The 18,211-nt window shown below is 43.7% G+C and overlaps 1 protein-coding gene and 9 non-coding genes across 10 annotated transcripts; all 10 read right to left on the minus strand.

Moving 5' to 3' along the window:
• Positions 1 to 290: 290 nt before the first annotated feature.
• Positions 291 to 364, minus strand: trnat-cgu (transfer RNA threonine (anticodon CGU)). Its single transcript has one exon. It is a non-coding gene; the product is annotated as a tRNA-Thr (tRNA).
• Positions 365 to 519: 155 nt separating this feature from the next.
• trnar-ucu (transfer RNA arginine (anticodon UCU)) lies at positions 520 to 609 on the minus strand. Its single transcript is given in 2 exon segments — positions 520 to 555; positions 573 to 609. It is a non-coding gene; the product is annotated as a tRNA-Arg (tRNA).
• A 201-nt stretch (positions 610 to 810) lies between these two features.
• Positions 811 to 884, minus strand: trnat-agu (transfer RNA threonine (anticodon AGU)). The gene has a single exon. It is a non-coding gene; the product is annotated as a tRNA-Thr (tRNA).
• A 550-nt stretch (positions 885 to 1,434) lies between these two features.
• Positions 1,435 to 1,508, minus strand: trnat-agu (transfer RNA threonine (anticodon AGU)). Its single transcript has one exon. It is a non-coding gene; the product is annotated as a tRNA-Thr (tRNA).
• Positions 1,509 to 2,052: 544 nt separating this feature from the next.
• On the minus strand, positions 2,053 to 2,126 carry trnat-ugu (transfer RNA threonine (anticodon UGU)). Its single transcript has one exon. It is a non-coding gene; the product is annotated as a tRNA-Thr (tRNA).
• Positions 2,127 to 2,554: 428 nt separating this feature from the next.
• On the minus strand, positions 2,555 to 2,628 carry trnat-cgu (transfer RNA threonine (anticodon CGU)). Its single transcript has one exon. It is a non-coding gene; the product is annotated as a tRNA-Thr (tRNA).
• Positions 2,629 to 2,783: 155 nt separating this feature from the next.
• Positions 2,784 to 2,873, minus strand: trnar-ucu (transfer RNA arginine (anticodon UCU)). The gene is given in 2 exon segments: positions 2,784 to 2,819; positions 2,837 to 2,873. It is a non-coding gene; the product is annotated as a tRNA-Arg (tRNA).
• A 201-nt stretch (positions 2,874 to 3,074) lies between these two features.
• On the minus strand, positions 3,075 to 3,148 carry trnat-cgu (transfer RNA threonine (anticodon CGU)). The gene has a single exon. It is a non-coding gene; the product is annotated as a tRNA-Thr (tRNA).
• Positions 3,149 to 3,598: 450 nt separating this feature from the next.
• On the minus strand, positions 3,599 to 3,672 carry trnai-aau (transfer RNA isoleucine (anticodon AAU)). The gene has a single exon. It is a non-coding gene; the product is annotated as a tRNA-Ile (tRNA).
• Positions 3,673 to 9,186: 5,514 nt separating this feature from the next.
• On the minus strand, positions 9,187 to 16,086 carry LOC141325707 (uncharacterized). Its single transcript, XM_073834459.1, is given in 2 exon segments — positions 9,187 to 15,250; positions 15,314 to 16,086. Coding segments are annotated over 2 exon segments (6,837 nt in total).
• Between the last annotated feature and the right edge of the window lie 2,125 nt (positions 16,087 to 18,211).

Genomic DNA, 18,211 nt, shown 5'->3' on the forward strand with positions numbered 1-18,211 from the left:
CACGAGCTCGGCTGTATTGTGGCGCGGGATTCGCTGGGATTCGAACGCAGGATCTCCTGTTTACTAGACTAGCCTGGCAGCACGTTCGCCCTCCGGGAGGGCGACTCAGACGATCCAGGCTTCCAGAGAAGAGGCCAAGGGTTGGCTGACCGTGCGCTGGACAGCTTTAAGGCGTTTGCCGACAACTGAGTCTGGGCGATTTGCAAAATTACCCTCTCGCTGCCCTAGCTATCCCTGTTTCCGGGTCGCTTTCGGAAAAGCTTGCGCTTGCTGGACTGCAAAGCCGCCCAAGGCACCGCTGGGAATTGAACCCAGGATCTCCTGTTTACGAGACAGGCGCTTTAACCAACTAAGCCACGGCGCCAAACCGCATGCAAGGCTGTCGGGAGGGTGACTCAGAGGATCAAAACATCCAGAGGCCGGCCAGGTGCTGGTACGCTTAAAAGAGAATGTCTACAAATTTCTACTGCCTGAGGGCAACACTGCACAGTATGAGAGTTACTAGAAAGCCAAAAGCCACGACTCTGGTGGGACTCGAACCCACAACCTTTGAATGGCCTCATCTGGCAGTCTAGAAGTCCAATGCGCTATCCATTGCGCCACAGAGCCCATAAGGGGGTAGCAAGCAGAGCCGCGTGAAGGCTGACCTTTCGGGTCTGTGGCCGTCCAACGGTAAGAGAGCGCAGGCTCTCTCTGCAGGAAGGACAGGCCCTAGGGTCTCTGCACAACTGCGGTGTCGTTTGAAAGGCAGAGGCACTGTAAGGGCCTCAGGTCCAAGGGAGAGCAAAAAGATCCAACCTGTCGTTTGCAAGGCTCCGCTGGGATTCGAACCCAGGATCTCCTGTTTACTAGACAGGCGCTTTAACCAACTAAGCCACGGCGCCACTCCTCTTGTTAGGCGTGGGGAGGGCGGCTCAGACGATGCATGAATCAACACTTCGAACATCCTGCTGCCTCCACTTGATGCAAGACAGTGATTGCCATACCAAAAATGAATTGGTTCTTGGGCATGTTTTGTTACCTTTTAAATATGATCGACTTTTTTTTTAATCAATGTACGCTGAGAACAGGAGGCCTCAAAATGGTTTCTGCTGTGCGAGGGCAACACTGTGCAGTATGGGCTTAACGAAATGGCAAAAAGCGTGACTCTGGTGAGACTCAAAATCACAACCTTTGAATGGCCTCATTTGGAATTCCAGAAGTCCAATGCACTATCCATTGCGCCACAGAGCCCATAAGGGGTTAGCAAGCAGAGCCGCGTGAAGGCTGACCTTTCGGGTCTGTGGCCGTCCAACGGTAAGAGAGCACAGGCTCTCTCTGCAGGAAGGACAGGCCCTAGGGTCTCTGCACAATTGCGGTGTCATTTGAAAGGCAGAGGCACTGTAAGGGCCTCAGGTCCAAGGGAGAGCAAAAAGATCCAACCTGTCGTTTGCAAGGCTCCGCTGGGATTCGAACCCAGGATCTCCTGTTTACTAGACAGGCGCTTTAACCAACTAAGCCACGGCGCCACTCCTCTTGTTAGGCGTGGGGAGGGCGGCTCAGAGGATGCATGAATCAACACTTCGAACATCCTGCTGCCTCCACTTGATGCAAGACAGTGATTGCCATACCAAAAATGAATTGGTTCTTGGGCATGTTTTGTTACCTTTTAAATATGATTGACTTTTTTTTTAATCAATGTACGCTGAGAACAGGAGGCCTCAAAATGGTTTCTGCTGTGCGAGGGCAACACTGTGCAGTATGGGCTTAACGAAATGGCAAAAAGCGTGACTCTGGTGAGACTCAAAACCACAACCTTTGAATGGCCTCATCTGGAATTCCAGAAGTCCAATGCACTATCCATTGCGCCACAGAGCCGGTCAATATGCCAGGCTGGGCCACTGAGGGCTTTTCTTACAGATTTGTGCCTAGCCAGCTCAGCCGAGTGGCACGCTGTGTGGGCAGAAAGACAGGTCCTCAGGTCTTTGCACAATTGAGGCACGGTTCAAAAATATACAGTGTAGTTGGGGTCTCCCATCCAACAGTGAGGCCCAGAGACAGCCACCGGTGGAAAGGCACCGCTGGGATTCGAACCCAGGATCTCCTGTTTACAAGACAGGCGCTTTGACCAGCTAAGCCACGGCGCCACCTCGGTTGGATCCGTTAGCCTGGGATGCTATCCTTCAAAAGCAGGTGAGAGGGTAGTGTTGCAAGAGAAACCGCCCGCTAACCTCGAGCTTCTCTGTGTCCCCATTCGCCGTCCGTTTTTTGGTAAAGCACGAGCTCGGCTGTATTGTGGCGCGCAGCCAAAGGCATCGCTGGGATTCGAACGCAGGATCTCCTGTTTACTAGACTAGCCTGGCAGCACATTCGCCCTCCGGGAGGGCGACTCAGACGATCCAGGCTTCCAGAGAAGAGGCCAAGGGTTGGCTGACCGTGCGCTGGACAGCTTTAAGGCGTTTGCCGACAACTGAGTCTGGGCGATTTGCAAAATTACCCACTCGCTGCCCTAGCTATCCCTGTTTCCGGGTCGCTTTCGGAAAAGCTTGCGCTTGCTGGACTGCAAAGCCGCCCAAGGCACCGCTGGGATTTGAACCCAGGATCTCCTGTTTACGAGACAGGCGCTTTAACCAACTAAGCCACAGCGCCAAACCGCATGCAAGGCTGTCGGGAGGGTCACTCAGAGGATCAAAACATCCAGAGGCCGGCCAGGTGCTGGTACGCTTAAAAGAGAATGTCTACAAATTTCTACTGCCTGAGGGCAACACTGCACAGTATGAGAGTTACTAGAAAGCCAAAAGCCACGACTCTGGTGGGACTCGAGCCCACAACCTTTGAATGGCCTCGTCTGGCAGTCTAGAAGTCCAATGCGCTATCCATTGCGCCACAGAGCCCATAAGGGGTTAGCAAGCAGAGCCGCGTGAAGGCTGACCTTTCGGGTCTGTGGCCGTCCAACGGTAAGAGAGCATAGGCTCTCTCTGCAGGAAGGACAGGCCCTAGGGTCTCTGCACAATTGCGGTGTCGTTTGAAAGGCAGAGGCACTGTAAGGGCCTCAGGTCCAAGGGAGAGCAAAAAGATCCAACCTGTCGTTTGCAAGGCTCCGCTGGGATTTGAACCCAGGATCTCCTGTTTACGAGACAGGCGCTTTAGCCAACTAAGACACGGCGCCACCCCGCACGTAAAGGGGTGGGGAGGGCGGCTCAGAGGATGCATGAATCAACACTTTGAATGTCCTGCTGCCTCCACTTGATGCAAGACAGTGATTGCCATACCTCACTGAATTGGTTCTTGGGCATGTTTTGCTACCTTTTAAATATGATTGACATTTTTTTTTAAATCAATGTACACTGAGAACAGGAGGCCTCAAAATGGTTTCTGCTGTCTGAGGGCAACACTCTTATTATGGCCTTAGTATGGGCTTAACAAAATTCCAAAAAGCACAAATCTGATGGGACTCGAACCCACAACTTTTGAATGGACTCATCTGGCAGTCTAGAAGCCCAACACGCTATCCATTGCGCCAGAGAGCACGACCAGCTTGGGCGAGTGGCAAGCTGTGTGCTGAGCAAGCAGGTCTGTGCACAATTTAGGGACTCTTGCTGGACTAGAGCTCAGCCCAAGGGACCGCTGGGATTTGAACCCAGAATCTCCTGTTCATTAGACAGGCGCTTTGACCAACTAAGCCACGGCGCCAACCCGCATGTTAGGCGTGGGGAGGGCTGCTCAGAGTATCAAATCAGCATATTAGATTTCTGAAGGATCGCATGACACTGAAACCTAGAAAAATAATGATGCTGATTATTTAGCTTTGCATCACAGAAATGAATTATTTTTAAAATTATATTAAAAACATTGTTATAATGACATTTCACAAAATCACTTTATTTTTGTATTTTTATCGCATAAAGGCAGATTTGATAAGCATAACAGACATTTGACCAATACTGTAATTGATTTTTTTTGCTTCATAATTTTTTTTTTTATCTGCTATAAAATCTTAAAATATGGTCCACCCAAAAAGTTCAAATTCTTTTATCTCTCTCGTGTTATTCCAAACCTTAATGGCTTTGTTACTTTTTGTATTCTTTCTATATTTTAAATATGACATATTATGAATTAAATTTTAGTTTTTACCATGCACTTCATCATCTATCAATCTTATTTGATTCTGGTGAGCCACACATTTTAAATGTAAAATGCATTGGTTTAGGTTGGCTGGTTCAGGATGGGCCAATGAACTTGGAAGCTATTCTGGTGGTAAACAAAAGTGGAGAGAAAGAGAACTTGACACAGCCTGATAAATGAAAACCAGACAACAAGCACAACTGTGAACTGTGTTGCACCCTCTCAAATGATGAATGTGATTTTATTCAGATTTGACTATTAAGCAAAACGTTGCATTTGTAATGCATTGTATTTAGATATTTCGTATCTAATAGTGTTATATTAAGACTAAATTTATGGCAAGAAAATCTACTATCAGATCTACTAAGATCAACTATCAAAACAAACCTATGCCCTTGTATGATGATTCAGCAAAACATTTAATAATAGGCTGTTATTTACAGTCGCAGATTCCAAGGATGACTATGATGCAAGACACCAAGTTCCTGTCTTGGATTTGTACTGAAATGCAGCCCATATTTCATGTTTTTTTTCTGGCATGACAAGGCCCTTGAAGAGCTTCACCTCAACATTCAGGTAATCTTTACCTGTCTGAAGGCTGTCATCAGACGTGGCCACTGCAAGCTCAACTCCCCATCTGTGATATACTGTTGAGGTATATTATATATTGGACAACATATTAATTTGCTTCACTGGAAATCATTTTAAAATGTCAAGTAAATGATGACAGTTTTCATTTTTGGTGAACTATCCTTTCATCAGTTTCTTTAATTTGAAATAAAGTTTCTGAGCTAGCTTGAGATTAAATGTGGGTCATGTTCTTTGAAGTTATATAGTTCTCCACTGTAGTCTTCAAGGTGTGAGGTGTATTCAGATAGCTTTGCACATGTAGCTCTTCAAAGTTAGCCTGAAGTTGTTAATCAACACATGCACACAGTTTCACAAAAAATACATACAAATTCTCATTAGACCACATTGCACATACACAACTAGTGCATCTAAAAAAAAAATAGAATATCATGAAAAAGTTCTATATTTGTTGCAATTTAATTCAAAAAAGCAAACTTTTTTTATTCTAGATTCATTGCACACAAACTGAAATGTTGCTAGATATTTTTTGATGTATTATTCTGATGCCTGGGCTTCAAAAACGCCTCAGCAGTGCCACAGGATTATTGCCTCCATGTCACGCCGCATTGAAGCCGTAATTTGTGTAAAAGGAGCCCCAACCAATTATTAAGTGAATAATTAAATCTACTTCAGAGATCTTGAACATTTCTGTTTTGTATATCTTTTTGATCTTTGGAAAAAATATTCAAATTTTTTGAGGGACTGATTTTTTGTATATTTTTTTTTAGGTTGTATCAATCTGAATTAAAACTAAAAAAAAAAAAACCTCTTGAAATATTTCAGTTTGTTTGCAACGAATCTAGAATATAAGAAAGTTTCCTTTGAATAATTAAATTACAAAAAATAAAGAACTTTTCCATGAAATTCTAATTTTTTGAGACACACTTGTACACATGCAAACAGAAAACATATTTAAAATGCATAAAAAAGTAAAAAAAAAATCACAGGAAAGGGTTATATAAAATACATTTTCACTACTAGTGTTTATCCAGTTATGGCCAGCTACATTATTACCTTATTAGACATTATAAACTCACATCCCACACAGAATATGTTGTCTTTTTTGCTATTGTCATCACACACTGAACTGCCTAAGTCTGATTGGGACCATGGGTCTCCAAATATGAAGACCAGCCTAATAGGTCAACAATGGGGTCATGGGCAAAATCAGTCTCAAATGCCCTTGAATAAAAACAAAACCATTCACAACAGAACTTTCAAATCTGTGGACTCAACCAAAATAAATGACCCAATGTTCACATGTTGGACTTACATTTAATACATTTTATCTTCATGAGCTGCAGGGTGTAATTTGGATTTGTCTGTGCATGTGTTGTTTTACTTTTAAAGGTTTGGTGCCCATCCACTTCGATTATATGACTGACAGACTGCACCGGTTTTAGTCAAAAAATCTTCGTTTGTGTTCTGCTGAAGAAACAAAGTCACCTACATCTTAGATGCCCTGGGGCTAAGCAGATAAACATCAAATTTTCATTTCTGGGTGAACTATCCCTTTAACATAATTCCATAGCTGTAGATGTGTGAAGAAATGAGAAGAGGGTAATCCAATGAATCACTCTGTTGTCTAAACATGATTTTGCAAATGGTTTTTCAGGTCATTTTGATATATGAAACTCTCCTCACAATGAAGACACTTGTAAGGTCTCTCTCCTGTGTGTATTCTCATGTGAACTTTTAGGTTTCCTTTAACCGTGAATCTCTTTCCGCACTGAGGGCAGGTGAAAGGTTTTTCTCCAGTGTGAACTCTCATGTGATTCTCAAGGTTTGCTTTGTGTGTAAAACTCTTTCCACAGTGATGACACATGAAAGGCGTTTCTCCAATGTGAATTTCAACATGTTCCTTAAGGTGATTCATGTCTGTGAAACTCTTTTCACATTGATGACATTGAAGGAAAATGCCTTTTGCTCCCCGTGCTCTTGGATTCGCCAATGAATAGACGCTTACAACAGTTAAAGTAAGTAAAAATAATGCAAAGTTTAATGTAGAATCAGATCAGCTTCTTCTGAGCTCAGGATTTCAGAACAGCCAATATCAAATATGACATTCTGGGCAGTCCAGAAATGTCTCACAAAACTAAAATATGCATTTATATTCTTGATTCTGCAGGCCTCTCCTCCTGATATCGTTCAACCATTCTCCTCCAATCAGGGCCTGATATCGCCAACCCGTTCCTGCACAGAGAAGAAAATACAGCCCCATCCCATTCTTTTTCTTAGAGTGACCAAAAGTCTAGTCTAAAGTGACCTTCAAATTGCTACTACTTTTGCAGGGCTTCTTTTCTCCTACGTGCCTGTAAACAAAGGTTTCTCAGAGAGAGTTCGCATATACACACACACATTTTACTAAACAGATTCTGTTACATAGTGTACACTTTGTCTTTTCATAAGCATAGAACGTTTCGTCTTCTCATAAGCACAGAACATCCAAAACACAAATTTAAAAGCATTTTCATAAAAGTATTTTCTACAATTCCCTCTCTTGATCTCAAAGAGATCACAACTCCTCCAATATTTCCACCAGCTCTTCACCCTCATCCTCTTCCTCTCTTGGAGCAGCCAACAGTGGCATCTGATAGGGGGGTGGACTGTCTTTCTTCTCAATTGCTGTCACTATCAACCTGTTAATCAAACTCCTCATACAAGGTATACAACAACATCCACAGGTCACCAGTATTCCCAAAAATATCCCTGCAGAGGTCAAAATAGATACCATCACCTCTTTCCATGCCCCAAACACATCCTCCATCCACCTTGTCACTGCATTGTCCACCCCTGAGTTAGCTTTCATCTCGTTTGATAACTCCTTTAACCCTTCCAATGCCCTAGATACAGATCCATCAGGTGCTGTGTTATTTGGAATAATTGTGCAGCAGGTGTCTTTAAACATTGCACACAGTCCTCCCTTCTCAGTTAACAACATGTCCAGTGCCAACCTATTTTGTATGGTCATCAGAGAAGTGGCAGCCAATTGTTCTCTCAACCCTTCTACAGCATCCCTAGTTAAATTTGACAGCCTTTGCACGTTATAGTGAATGTAATTGATTCTATCTACATTTTTGTTGGGGGTTATAGGAAACAGAGCAGATATCACAGGGATATTTTCAAATCCTGCAGCCACTTGGTCAGCCAATTTGTACTCAGCAGGAACACCTCTGGGGACCCCAATAGAATCTATGTAAGTAGGACTATTTCTAGTAAGGTCAAAATCACTATGCATAGACCTTTTCTTTCTCTTGTTGTTTCCTGTTCTTGGCCTGTTTCCTACCATTATCATGGGTACTGCTACTCTTACCATGGCACACAGTCCTTCCATTGTTGGTTCTATCCTAGTCAATGCAATCTTTTCCCCACATGCAAAATAAAGTCCCTCTCTTGCCCACCGCCCTATTTTCTTATGTCCATCAGCTACTGTAATTTCGCACCAATTTCTCTGAAAAGAGCCCACCAATGTTTTAGATTTGCCAGTGGAAGTGAAATTAAAACATGTGTAGTTCCCTTTTCTTCTAATCAAGGGAACCCCTAGTGATGACCCATTACCTGTAACAGGGTACAATTTACTTAAAGATGAGCAATTGGCTGGATTTTGTTGTTTTGTTAATCGTAGGATGCAATCGTATCCCCATTGATCGTTTACATACAATGGGGCAGGCTCAGTATTCAATTGAGGTCTCCCAGCTGCACATGCTAAACATCCTTCAAAACCTAAATTTGTGGATGCTTCATGAACCCATTCTAACCAGAGGTTGGACTCATGATAACCAGTTTCTAGGGTCATTACATCTAAAGGGGTCAAGTTGCTATAATCCGTGCTTTTCAATACTGTTTCTTTTTTCCTTAAATCAACAATTATGGGGGCTGGTGTTACTTCTGGCTCTTGGACTAAAATTTTAATTAAACCCAATGGATCTGTCCCTGACACATCTACCCCTAGTGTAATGAAAGTTTCAGAGCTGTCAGGACCATCTTTCAGTGACATTATCAGCGTGTTTTTCCAGCTCCCCCAGCTATGTTGGTATCCTCTAAATAGTTTAAGTCTGTTCTGAATACTATTCTGGCTAGTTAGTGGGCTATTGGTTAACATCTTTTTAGTGTACCCTGGCTTGGTCATCCAATTAACATCGTGCCATGTGTGACACCATGGCCCAGTTGGTTTTGTTCCTGTTGTTGGCCACAGGCAGCCATAGACATCATACCCTCTCCATCCCAGTGCATCACCCCCACAATCTATCACTTGACACAGATCAAATTCCCACAGGCCATCCTTCCCTTTCTCCCTTACCAGTGTCAATTTCACCCCAGCCCCACCTCCTGTCAACACACTCCTTTTCCCTTTCTGTGTGTTTTGCCCCATCAATCCCCATATTATTACCCCTATGATTATTGTCAAGCTCAATACCCAACATCCCACTATTCTATTCATCTTTGTGTTGTTCATTTTACCACCACCACTATTTGAATCTCCCCGTTTTTGAACACCCTCTCTAGGATATTCTGTACAGTTTCAAACTGTAATTTATCAAGGCCACACCCTAGTTTGGGGACTGCTAATGTTTTCACTTTGTCTTTTAGGCACTGCAGTTTTAGATCTTCTAAACTCTTCTCTAAGTCTTCATATGTGGGCAGGTCCCTGCACCACCACTTTGTGATTAAATGATAAATCACCTTTTTACCGTGTGTTGTTTTCACACACTGGCCAGACTGACCAATTGTTTTCTCTAGTGCCTCTGTACCATATCTTTCACGAATTTGTCTAGCAACCCCTGCTCCTAATGCATAGTCAGCACTGATGCAATGTGCAATGGGTATGTGTTCAGGTACCTCTAGCAGATCTCCGTGTCTGATCAATATAGGGTGTGTGTGTGTTTGAACAAGTTGGGTGTGTGTGTTTGTTTCTGTTTGTAATGTTTTGTCTGTTTCTGTCTCTGTTGGTGGACAAATGGATGTCTCTGTTCCTTGTCTTGGAGGATCTGGTTGGTTTTCACCTGGGTCCCTCTCTGCACTTCGGGCTTCCTCTTCACCCTCTCTTTGACCTTCAAAAAGGTCAACTCGTGTGTCTTCCAGGGACCTGGCTGGTGGGGGACAGAACATACATGCAGACAAATGATACCAAGTATTTCTTTTACCTGCTAGTTGTACACAGTGAGAGGTACGAGCAGTAACTCTCAGTGGTTCTGACCACCTAGGAGTAGACCATTTTCGTTTAAGTTGTTTTAATCTCACCCACAGGTCTGTAGAGGCCGGTTGTACAGTGCCAGTGGTCTGCTCACTAGGCCAGGATTTCTGTGGACAGAACATGTTAATCACAGCACTTACTTTGTCATGGTATTGGCGTGGTTCATCCAGCGTCCAGTCAGTGCTAAACACAGCCCATGGACCTGGGAATTGCCTGCCTGTGGTCAATTCAAATGGAGTGAAACCAGTTGACCTGTTAATAGAACATCTGACCGACATCAGAGCCATGGGCAAGGCATCAACCCAATTCAGGTTTGTAGTTGCACAGATTTTTGCCAATTTGTTTTTTAAGGTCAAATTCAGTCTTTCAACTTTCCCTTGGCTCTGAGGATGGTAGACTGCCCCATATTTGTGTTTGAGGCCTAGGGCTGCTTCCACTGCAGCAAGGTGCTCATTTTTGAAGTGAGAGCCATTGTCTGATCTAACTGTTTTTGGGAAACCATGCCGTGGAATGTATTGATTTACAAGGCATTTAATTACTGACATGGCATCCTCTTTTGCACATGGGAATGCCTCAGGCCAGCCACTGTACTGGTCCACCATTACCAGCAGGTACCTTTTCTTATGTACTGGGGTGATCATGTCAGTGAAGTCTATCACCACAGTGTGGCCTGGTCCCTTGTCTGTTGGGAAGTGTCCAGCCTCTGGTTTGGTAGTTGGACGTACATTAAAAGCAGCACACACTTGGCATGATGATATTACTTCACTGACCATGTGTGGCATGAATGGATGCCACCATTGTTTAACTCGTCTGGTCATGTCTCTTTCATTACTATGAGCCACTGAATGTGCTTCTTGTAGTACTTTTCTAGCCACTGATGCTGGTAATGCTATCCTACCATCTGGTCCCTCCCATACGTCCCTATCCTTACTTTTCTTCCCACCCTTTTCCTGCCACACTGTTTTCTCCTCAGGTGCAGCTGTGGATTGTTCATTACGCAAGTAGTCAGTTGTTAAATGTTCTGCCAAGTCTCCTAGCTCATCAGTGGGGGTTACCAGCATTTGTAATGGTTTATACCCTGCCCTCTGTTTGGCTGCCTGATCTGCAGCATCATTTCCCTTTGACACTGAGTCCTGGCCTTTGGTGTGAGCAGCACATTTAATGATAGCTAGTTCTCTGGGTTGCATAATAGCTTCAAGCAAGGCTGCTGCTTCTGTTGCATGCTTGATAGGCTTGCCTGTAGATGTCACAAAACCTACCCTGGCCCACCCTGGTAATTCCACAGTTGCTGCCCCTACAGCATACGCAGAGTCCGAGTATATATTTACACGTTTGTCTTTTGCCAAATTCAGAGCCCCTACCAATGCCAAAAGTTCAGCTCTCTGAGCTGAGGGGCGTTCTGACAGTAATTTTGTTTCAACTACTGTGTATTCAAGGCCTTTCTGTTCTACTATTGCATAACTAGCTGACAGGGTGCCCATTTCTGTCCTGAAACAACAGCCATCACAAAACAGGACCATGTCTGGGTCTGTCAGAGGGATAGTGCTCATTCCCTCCCTCACCTGTTCTTCCTTTTCTGTCCTGGGGGCACATTCATGAGGTTCACCTTCCCCTATCAAATCTGCCATGTTGACCCCCTTGTGTTCATGTACAATGTGAGGTGCAGTCAAAATTCTTATCAGTTTGTTTTGTCTCTGTGCTGAGAAGGTGAAGGCAGAAGAGGTTATGAAAGCCACCACTGAATGAGTGGAAAGTATGTGCAAGGGATGGCCCATGACTATGTGTTCTGTTTTCTCTACCATTTTGGCCAATCCCGCAGCATATCTTGCACAAGGTGGTTGTTTTTGTTCCACCTTGTCCAGCGGTGCACTTACATAGCTCAAAACCCTTCTCTGCTGGTGTTGCTTTTGGTACAATATACCACTTACAGTAGAGTCAGTAGTGCTGACATCTAAATAAAATGGCAACTGGTGATTTGGTGTCTGTAATGCAGCAGCCTCAGCTAGGTCAGTTTTTAATGTGATGAATGTTTGTTCTGCCTCTGTTGTCCATTTCAACTGACTTCCACTGTTCTTCAGCCCTACTTCTTTTGCCAATGACCTCAAAATTGTAGTTCTTTCTGAGTAGTCAGGGATGTACTGCCTACTGTACCCCACCAACCCTAGAAATGACAGCATGTCTTTTACCTTAGTGGGCTTTGGGTGTGATAGAATTGCTTGCCTGGTCTCGTCAGACAGTCCAGTGCCAGCTCTCCCTACTATCCTTCCCAGAAAAGTTACTTCTGGTCTGCTTACCTGGATTTTTTCCTTGCTGACCTTCAACCCAGTTTTGGCTAACAACTGTAGCACCCTTCTTGTATCTGTCAAACACATTTCATTGGAGCAAGAAGCAATCAAAAAATCATCAACGTACTGGACCAGTATGGACGTGTCATGCAGATGGCAAGAGTCCAGTAAATCCCTAAGTTTCTGGTTGAAAAGGCCAGGACTTAGAACAAACCCTTGTGGCAAGCGGTTGTAAGTGTATTTTTCTCCTTTGTAGCTAAATGCAAAAATTTCTTTGCAATTGCTGGCTAGTGGTATACAGAAAAATGCATTGGCCAAGTCTATACACGAGAAATGGGTGTGGCTTGGGGTCAATTTTGCCAGGATGGTGTATGGGTTTGGGGTAGGCAGAGTAGGGGTAGTGACTATTTCATTAATTTTTCTGAGGTCATGTACCATACGATATTTACCTGTGGTCTTTTTCAAAACTGGCAGTATTGGGGTGTTCCAGTCAGATACTGTCTTGCACAACACTCCTGCCTGTTCCAGACTAGAAATTGTCTCTCCTATCCCTTCACTGGCCTCATAGCTGATCTTATACTGTCTGATGTTTACTATTTCTGGGCTGTCAATTTCAAATGTTACTGGGGTGGTGTCCCATTTTCCCACATCCCCAGGACCTATTGACCATAGGCTAGCAGGCATTTCCTCCAGCATTGCATCTGCTCCCTCCCCATTTTCTCGTGTCACTATCTCAGTCCTACAGACTCGCTCTGCTTGGTATACTGCCTCATCTGTTGTTACTATCCCTAGCCTGTAGCTTTCTGTACATTTTGAAAATTCCCACCCATTGTACAAATTTTCCCAATCTGTCACTTTTCTCAATCTCCTAACCATAGGGCCTAAAGCCTTTGCTTCGTGATATGGGCTTACCCAGAGGGATACATGAGGGTAGGAGGATTCCCCCATTTCAAAATACCCCTCTTGTTCTTCGGTCAACACTACTTCAGCAGCTACCCCTTCTGGTCCTACGTATAGGCTAGTACAGCTTACTTCAGTGATTTTTCCTTTTAGTTCATTGAATTCTTGTTCATATATTTCATCCTCACTGGTGTCACAATACAATGTACAGTGCCAGGGGTCCGAGGGTGCTTCGAAACTATACAAGGAGCTAATCCACCCCTGCCAGTGATACAGCAGCTCTAGTAGCTGTGTGCCCACCGTGAGTCTTAACCAATAAATGTTTGCTGTTATTTTTCTGGTCGCCTGTACCACCCATTGCCCCTTAGCCAGGTCAGTCTGTTGATTAAAAGAACAATTCGTCTTCAACCCATTTGGAAATATGACTATTATGCCTACCGGGCTACAGAGGATTTTAACTCCTAATTTTATCAGTAAGTCACGACCCAAAAGAGCAGAGGGAACATTTGCAGAGCACAGAAATGGATGCAATATGGTTTGCCCTGCCACTTTGATTTTTAGTGGTTTTGTAAGTGGCCATTTCTCAGTTTCCCCAGAGAACCCCCTCACTTCTTCACATTGTGTAGACAGTGAGTTGTCCTCCACCATCTCTCTCTGGATAGTGGAGAAAGTGGCCCCAGTGTCCACCAGGGCCTGTACTGGCTGGTCATCTACCAGTATTGTAAGAAGGGGTTCAGCCAGGGCCCCTTCACTGGTTCTCTGTGGGTCTCGTCAATAGTTCGCATGATCTGGCTGGCCCCAGACTGGGCTTTGTCTGGGCACCTGTTGGTTGCCAGGCCATGGGCCATTTTGCCTGGGAACACCTCTACCTCTTCCCCCTTGAGGCCCTCCTCTCCCAGGAGCCCGTCCCCGTGCAGGAGGTTGTCCCCTTTGCCCTCTGGCATTATGTGGGCAATCACGCCTCCAGTGATCTTGTGCTCCACAACTAAAACACCCCTGGTCTCTTGGTCGTGCTAAAACACCCGTGACCTCCCTACCATATGTGGCAGGAGGTGGCCAATCTGGCATTGGGTCATATGGGTAGTCAGGGAACCCATGTTGGCTATTAATTTGTCCAGTAACTGGGTGGACATTGTACACTGGTGGTCTGGCACTATCAGATGCTCCTGGCACTGTCATAACTGGTAGCTGCAAGGTGTCTTTGGGTTTCTTTTTATTTTTGTCTTTCTCTGTCTCTATTTGCATTTTTAACAGCTGGGTTTTTAATTTTTCTATTTCAGACTCTTCTCTTCCTTGTTTTTCTACAGCTCTATCCACATGGTGTATAAAATGTCTAACCCAAGTTTCTCCATCTCCCCCACTCATGTCTGGACTATTTTCTATTGCAGCCACAGCACTGGCTGGAACCCCTTTTACCACAGCCTGTCTGTAAAATTCTTTACATATTTCTCTAGCATCAGGACTTTCCCCAGTTCTGTCCTCCCATTCAGCCTCACACCTATGCAAATATGCTGAAGCAGATTCCCCTGGCTGTATTTTAAATTTTATACTCTGGTAGGTCAGTTTTGGTGTTGGGTACAACTTTCTCATTGCAGTTCCTACATCAGTAAGATGTGCAAGCAGAGGCCTGTCATTTCCCTCTTTCAAGATTCCTGCTTCTGATTCTAGTTGTTCTACCTGTGTTTTGGTCAAAATGTTTCCCCATAGTGCCCTTAAATCCCCCAGTGCCAAATCAACCCCATGGGTCAGTGTTACAACCTTGGTCAACCATCTCTGTCCCCCTTTGGTTATTTCTGGGAGTTTGCTTAATACAGAGTTCATGTCAGAGTGCCCCCAGGGCTTATACTCTTGTCTGAAACCTCCTGGAGCCCTAATCAATGGATATTGGGAGGCTGGCGCTGTTCTCAGCTGTCCTAGTTGTGCTAATGCAGTGGCCCCTTGTGGTACTCTAGTCTCTACTCTAGCAGGAGGCCAGTTACAGGCTCCTCCATTTGAGCATGTGTCTAAAACATTGTCTTCTTGCCCCCCTATTCCCCCCACCAAGCTTTCTTCGTCAACTCTGTCTGGGTAGCCCACTTCCAAATTAACACCTGTTACTATGACTTGTTCCCTGTCTCCACCATTTCTACTGCTTGTCCTGCTCTTGTGGTCTGAAGACCTGTCTGATGCTAAGCTCATTGGTCTCTCACCCATTACTGACCCTTTATTTCCTACATCTTCCTCTTCCCCATGGTGCCCCCTAGAAGTGTTTTCTAGATCTATCTCTAGTTCAGATACCTCCTGTCTGGTCTTTTCTAATTCAGCCTTGACTTTTCTCAAGTTTTTATCTAATTGTTTCTCAACTTGAGCTTTAATGACCTGCTCTATTTTTTGATCAGTTTCCATCTTTTCCAGCAGTCGCAAATCTCTATCTGCCTCACTCTCTTCTACTTCTATTAAGCCCCCTTCTATGATGAATTTGTTGTCTTTATTTGCCTGCTTGGTGGTTGTGGCTACTTCTCCACTTTTTACAACATACACAGGCATTTGCATAGGAGCAGATGCTGAAGTGGTACTGCTCTTTTCTACATATGGTGGTGGTCATTCTATGCCAGCTGTTGGAGGGCCCTCTTTCTGTTCTGCCCATGTGGTGCATTTAACCCTGGTTACCATTGCTGAGGCTACTCTACTCCATTTTCTCAGATTGCTTTCTGCTTTTTCTATTTCCCTACATACTTTTCTTTTCTTCCACACACTGACTGCATCTTTTTCTTTCTGTAATCTCTTTAGCTCAGTTTCTGCCCTTTTCTCTTCATTCAAAATTGCTTGTAACATTTTACCTTCATTTTTAGTTTTCTCATTCCACCCATGAAGGCCTGCTAAATGACACCAGACTCCCTCAAGCTGTTTTTCTAGTTTCTTTCTGTCTTTTGGTTCAGCTTGATGCATCATCTGGCTACAGATGGCATCCCACACTCCCTTATATGTACTCATTTTATTAAAGGTTTTGTTTCTTTTAATGGATCACACTTCTCACAGTCCTCTCTATGCCCTAATAGTCTACAAACCCACCACCTAGGAACGTTCTTAACTCTTTTTCTACTAGTAGGAAATATCAGTTCTAACACCATCTGCTAATTAGGATCTCTCCATTCATACATTCACTTTCAAATTTTATTTTCTTTCATACAGTCCCTTTATCATAGGGCTCATCAATTTTCCCCCCTCTCTGAGCCGTAAGAATGCTGCGTCCGTTCCTACCAGGTCACACTTAAGTGACGGTCCAGAGAAGGTGCGCAGCACTCCAACCTCCCAGATACGGAGTAGTTCACACTCACACACACTTTCAGAGATCGTTCAGTACACAGACACTTTTGCACGTTAACCACGCCGGGATTTTACAGGATTTCTTATGAGTTTTTATAAAATTACTTTAACCAAGCCTGGTCAACTCAATCCTAACCTTGCCAGGATTTTACAACTACCTTTTAACCTTTTACGATATCCTTTTAAACTGATCTGATTCTTTTTGTATAAAATTGCTTTTACATTGGTGTTCAATCCACTCTCAACCTTAAAATTTGGATAATTCCAATTTCGCAGTACTTTTATGAAAAAGGTGACTGCTTACCTTGTTTTAGATGCTCTGCAGAGAGGTTGAGACTGGACCGTTCCCCAACGCCCGTCAGCGTCGTGGCGAATCCGGGTGCCCCCTCCAATTGAAGGAAAATGCCTTTTGCTCCCCGTGCTCTTGGATTCGCCAATGAATAGACGCTTACAACAGTTAAAGTAAGTAAAAATAATGCAAAGTTTAATGTAGAATCAGATCAGCTTCTTCTGAGCTCAGGATTTCAGAACAGCCAATATCAAATATGACATTCTGGGCAGTCCAGAAATGTCTCACAAAACTAAAATATGCATTTATATTCTTGATTCTGCAGGCCTCTCCTCCTGATATCGTTCAACCATTCTCCTCCAATCAGGGCCTGATATCGCCAACCCGTTCCTGCACAGAGAAGAAAATACAGCCCCATCCCATTCTTTTTCTTAGAGTGACCAAAAGTCTAGTCTAAAGTGACCTTCAAATTGCTACTACTTTTGCAGGGCTTCTTTTCTCCTACGTGCCTGTAAACAAAGGTTTCTCAGAGAGAGTTCGCATATACACACACACATTTTACTAAACAGATTCTGTTACATAGTGTACACTTTGTCTTTTCATAAGCATAGAACGTTTCGTCTTCTCATAAGCACAGAACATCCAAAACACAAATTTAAAAGCATTTTCATAAAAGTATTTTCTACAACATTTAAAACCGTTCTCTCTTGAATGAATCCTCATGTGATTATTAAGGCTTAAATTATTTCTGAAACACTTTCCACACTGATTGCATGTGAACGGGTTCTCTCCCGTGTGACTTCTAATGTGAATCTTAAGGTTTCCTTTAACCGTGAAACTCTTTCCACACTGAGGACAGATGTAAGGTTTCTCTCCGGTGTGAATTCTCATGTGGATATTAAGGCTTTCTCTGTATGAGAAACATTTTCCACACTGATCACATGTGAAAGGCTTCTCTCCAGTGTGAACTCTCATGTGAATCTTGAGTTTTTCTTTTTGATTCCAGGTTTTTCCACACAGTTTGCAGATGAAAGGCTTCTCTCCAGTGTGAATCCTCATATGATTAGAAACGGTTGATTTATGTGAGAAACGTTTTCCACACTGACCACATTCAAACGGCTTCTCTCCAGTGTGAACTCTCAGGTGACTCTGAAAATCCTCTGTTCTTAGGAAGCTCTTCCCACAATGTTGGCAGGTATAAGGTTTCTCTCCAGTGTGAATTTTCATGTGGACTTTAAGGTTTCTGTTTTTACTAAAACTCTTTCCACAATGTTGGCAGAAGAAAAGACTTGTAGTTCCAGTCTTCTGAGCTCTTTTTTGAGAGGAAGTTTTTTCAGTCTGTGAAAAACTAAAAGATTTTTCTCCAGTTATGAAATCATGTTTTATATCTTTCTCTTCCATTTCATTCAGATCTTGACTCTCCACTTTTACTGTCACAGTGTCTAAGGCAAAAAAAACAAATGCATGTTAAGCCCAATTGAATAGCATAACACTATGCTATCT

This window comes from Garra rufa, chromosome 2 (assembly GCF_049309525.1).
Source record: "Garra rufa chromosome 2, GarRuf1.0, whole genome shotgun sequence".
NCBI classification, from domain to species: domain Eukaryota; kingdom Metazoa; phylum Chordata; class Actinopteri; order Cypriniformes; family Cyprinidae; genus Garra; species Garra rufa.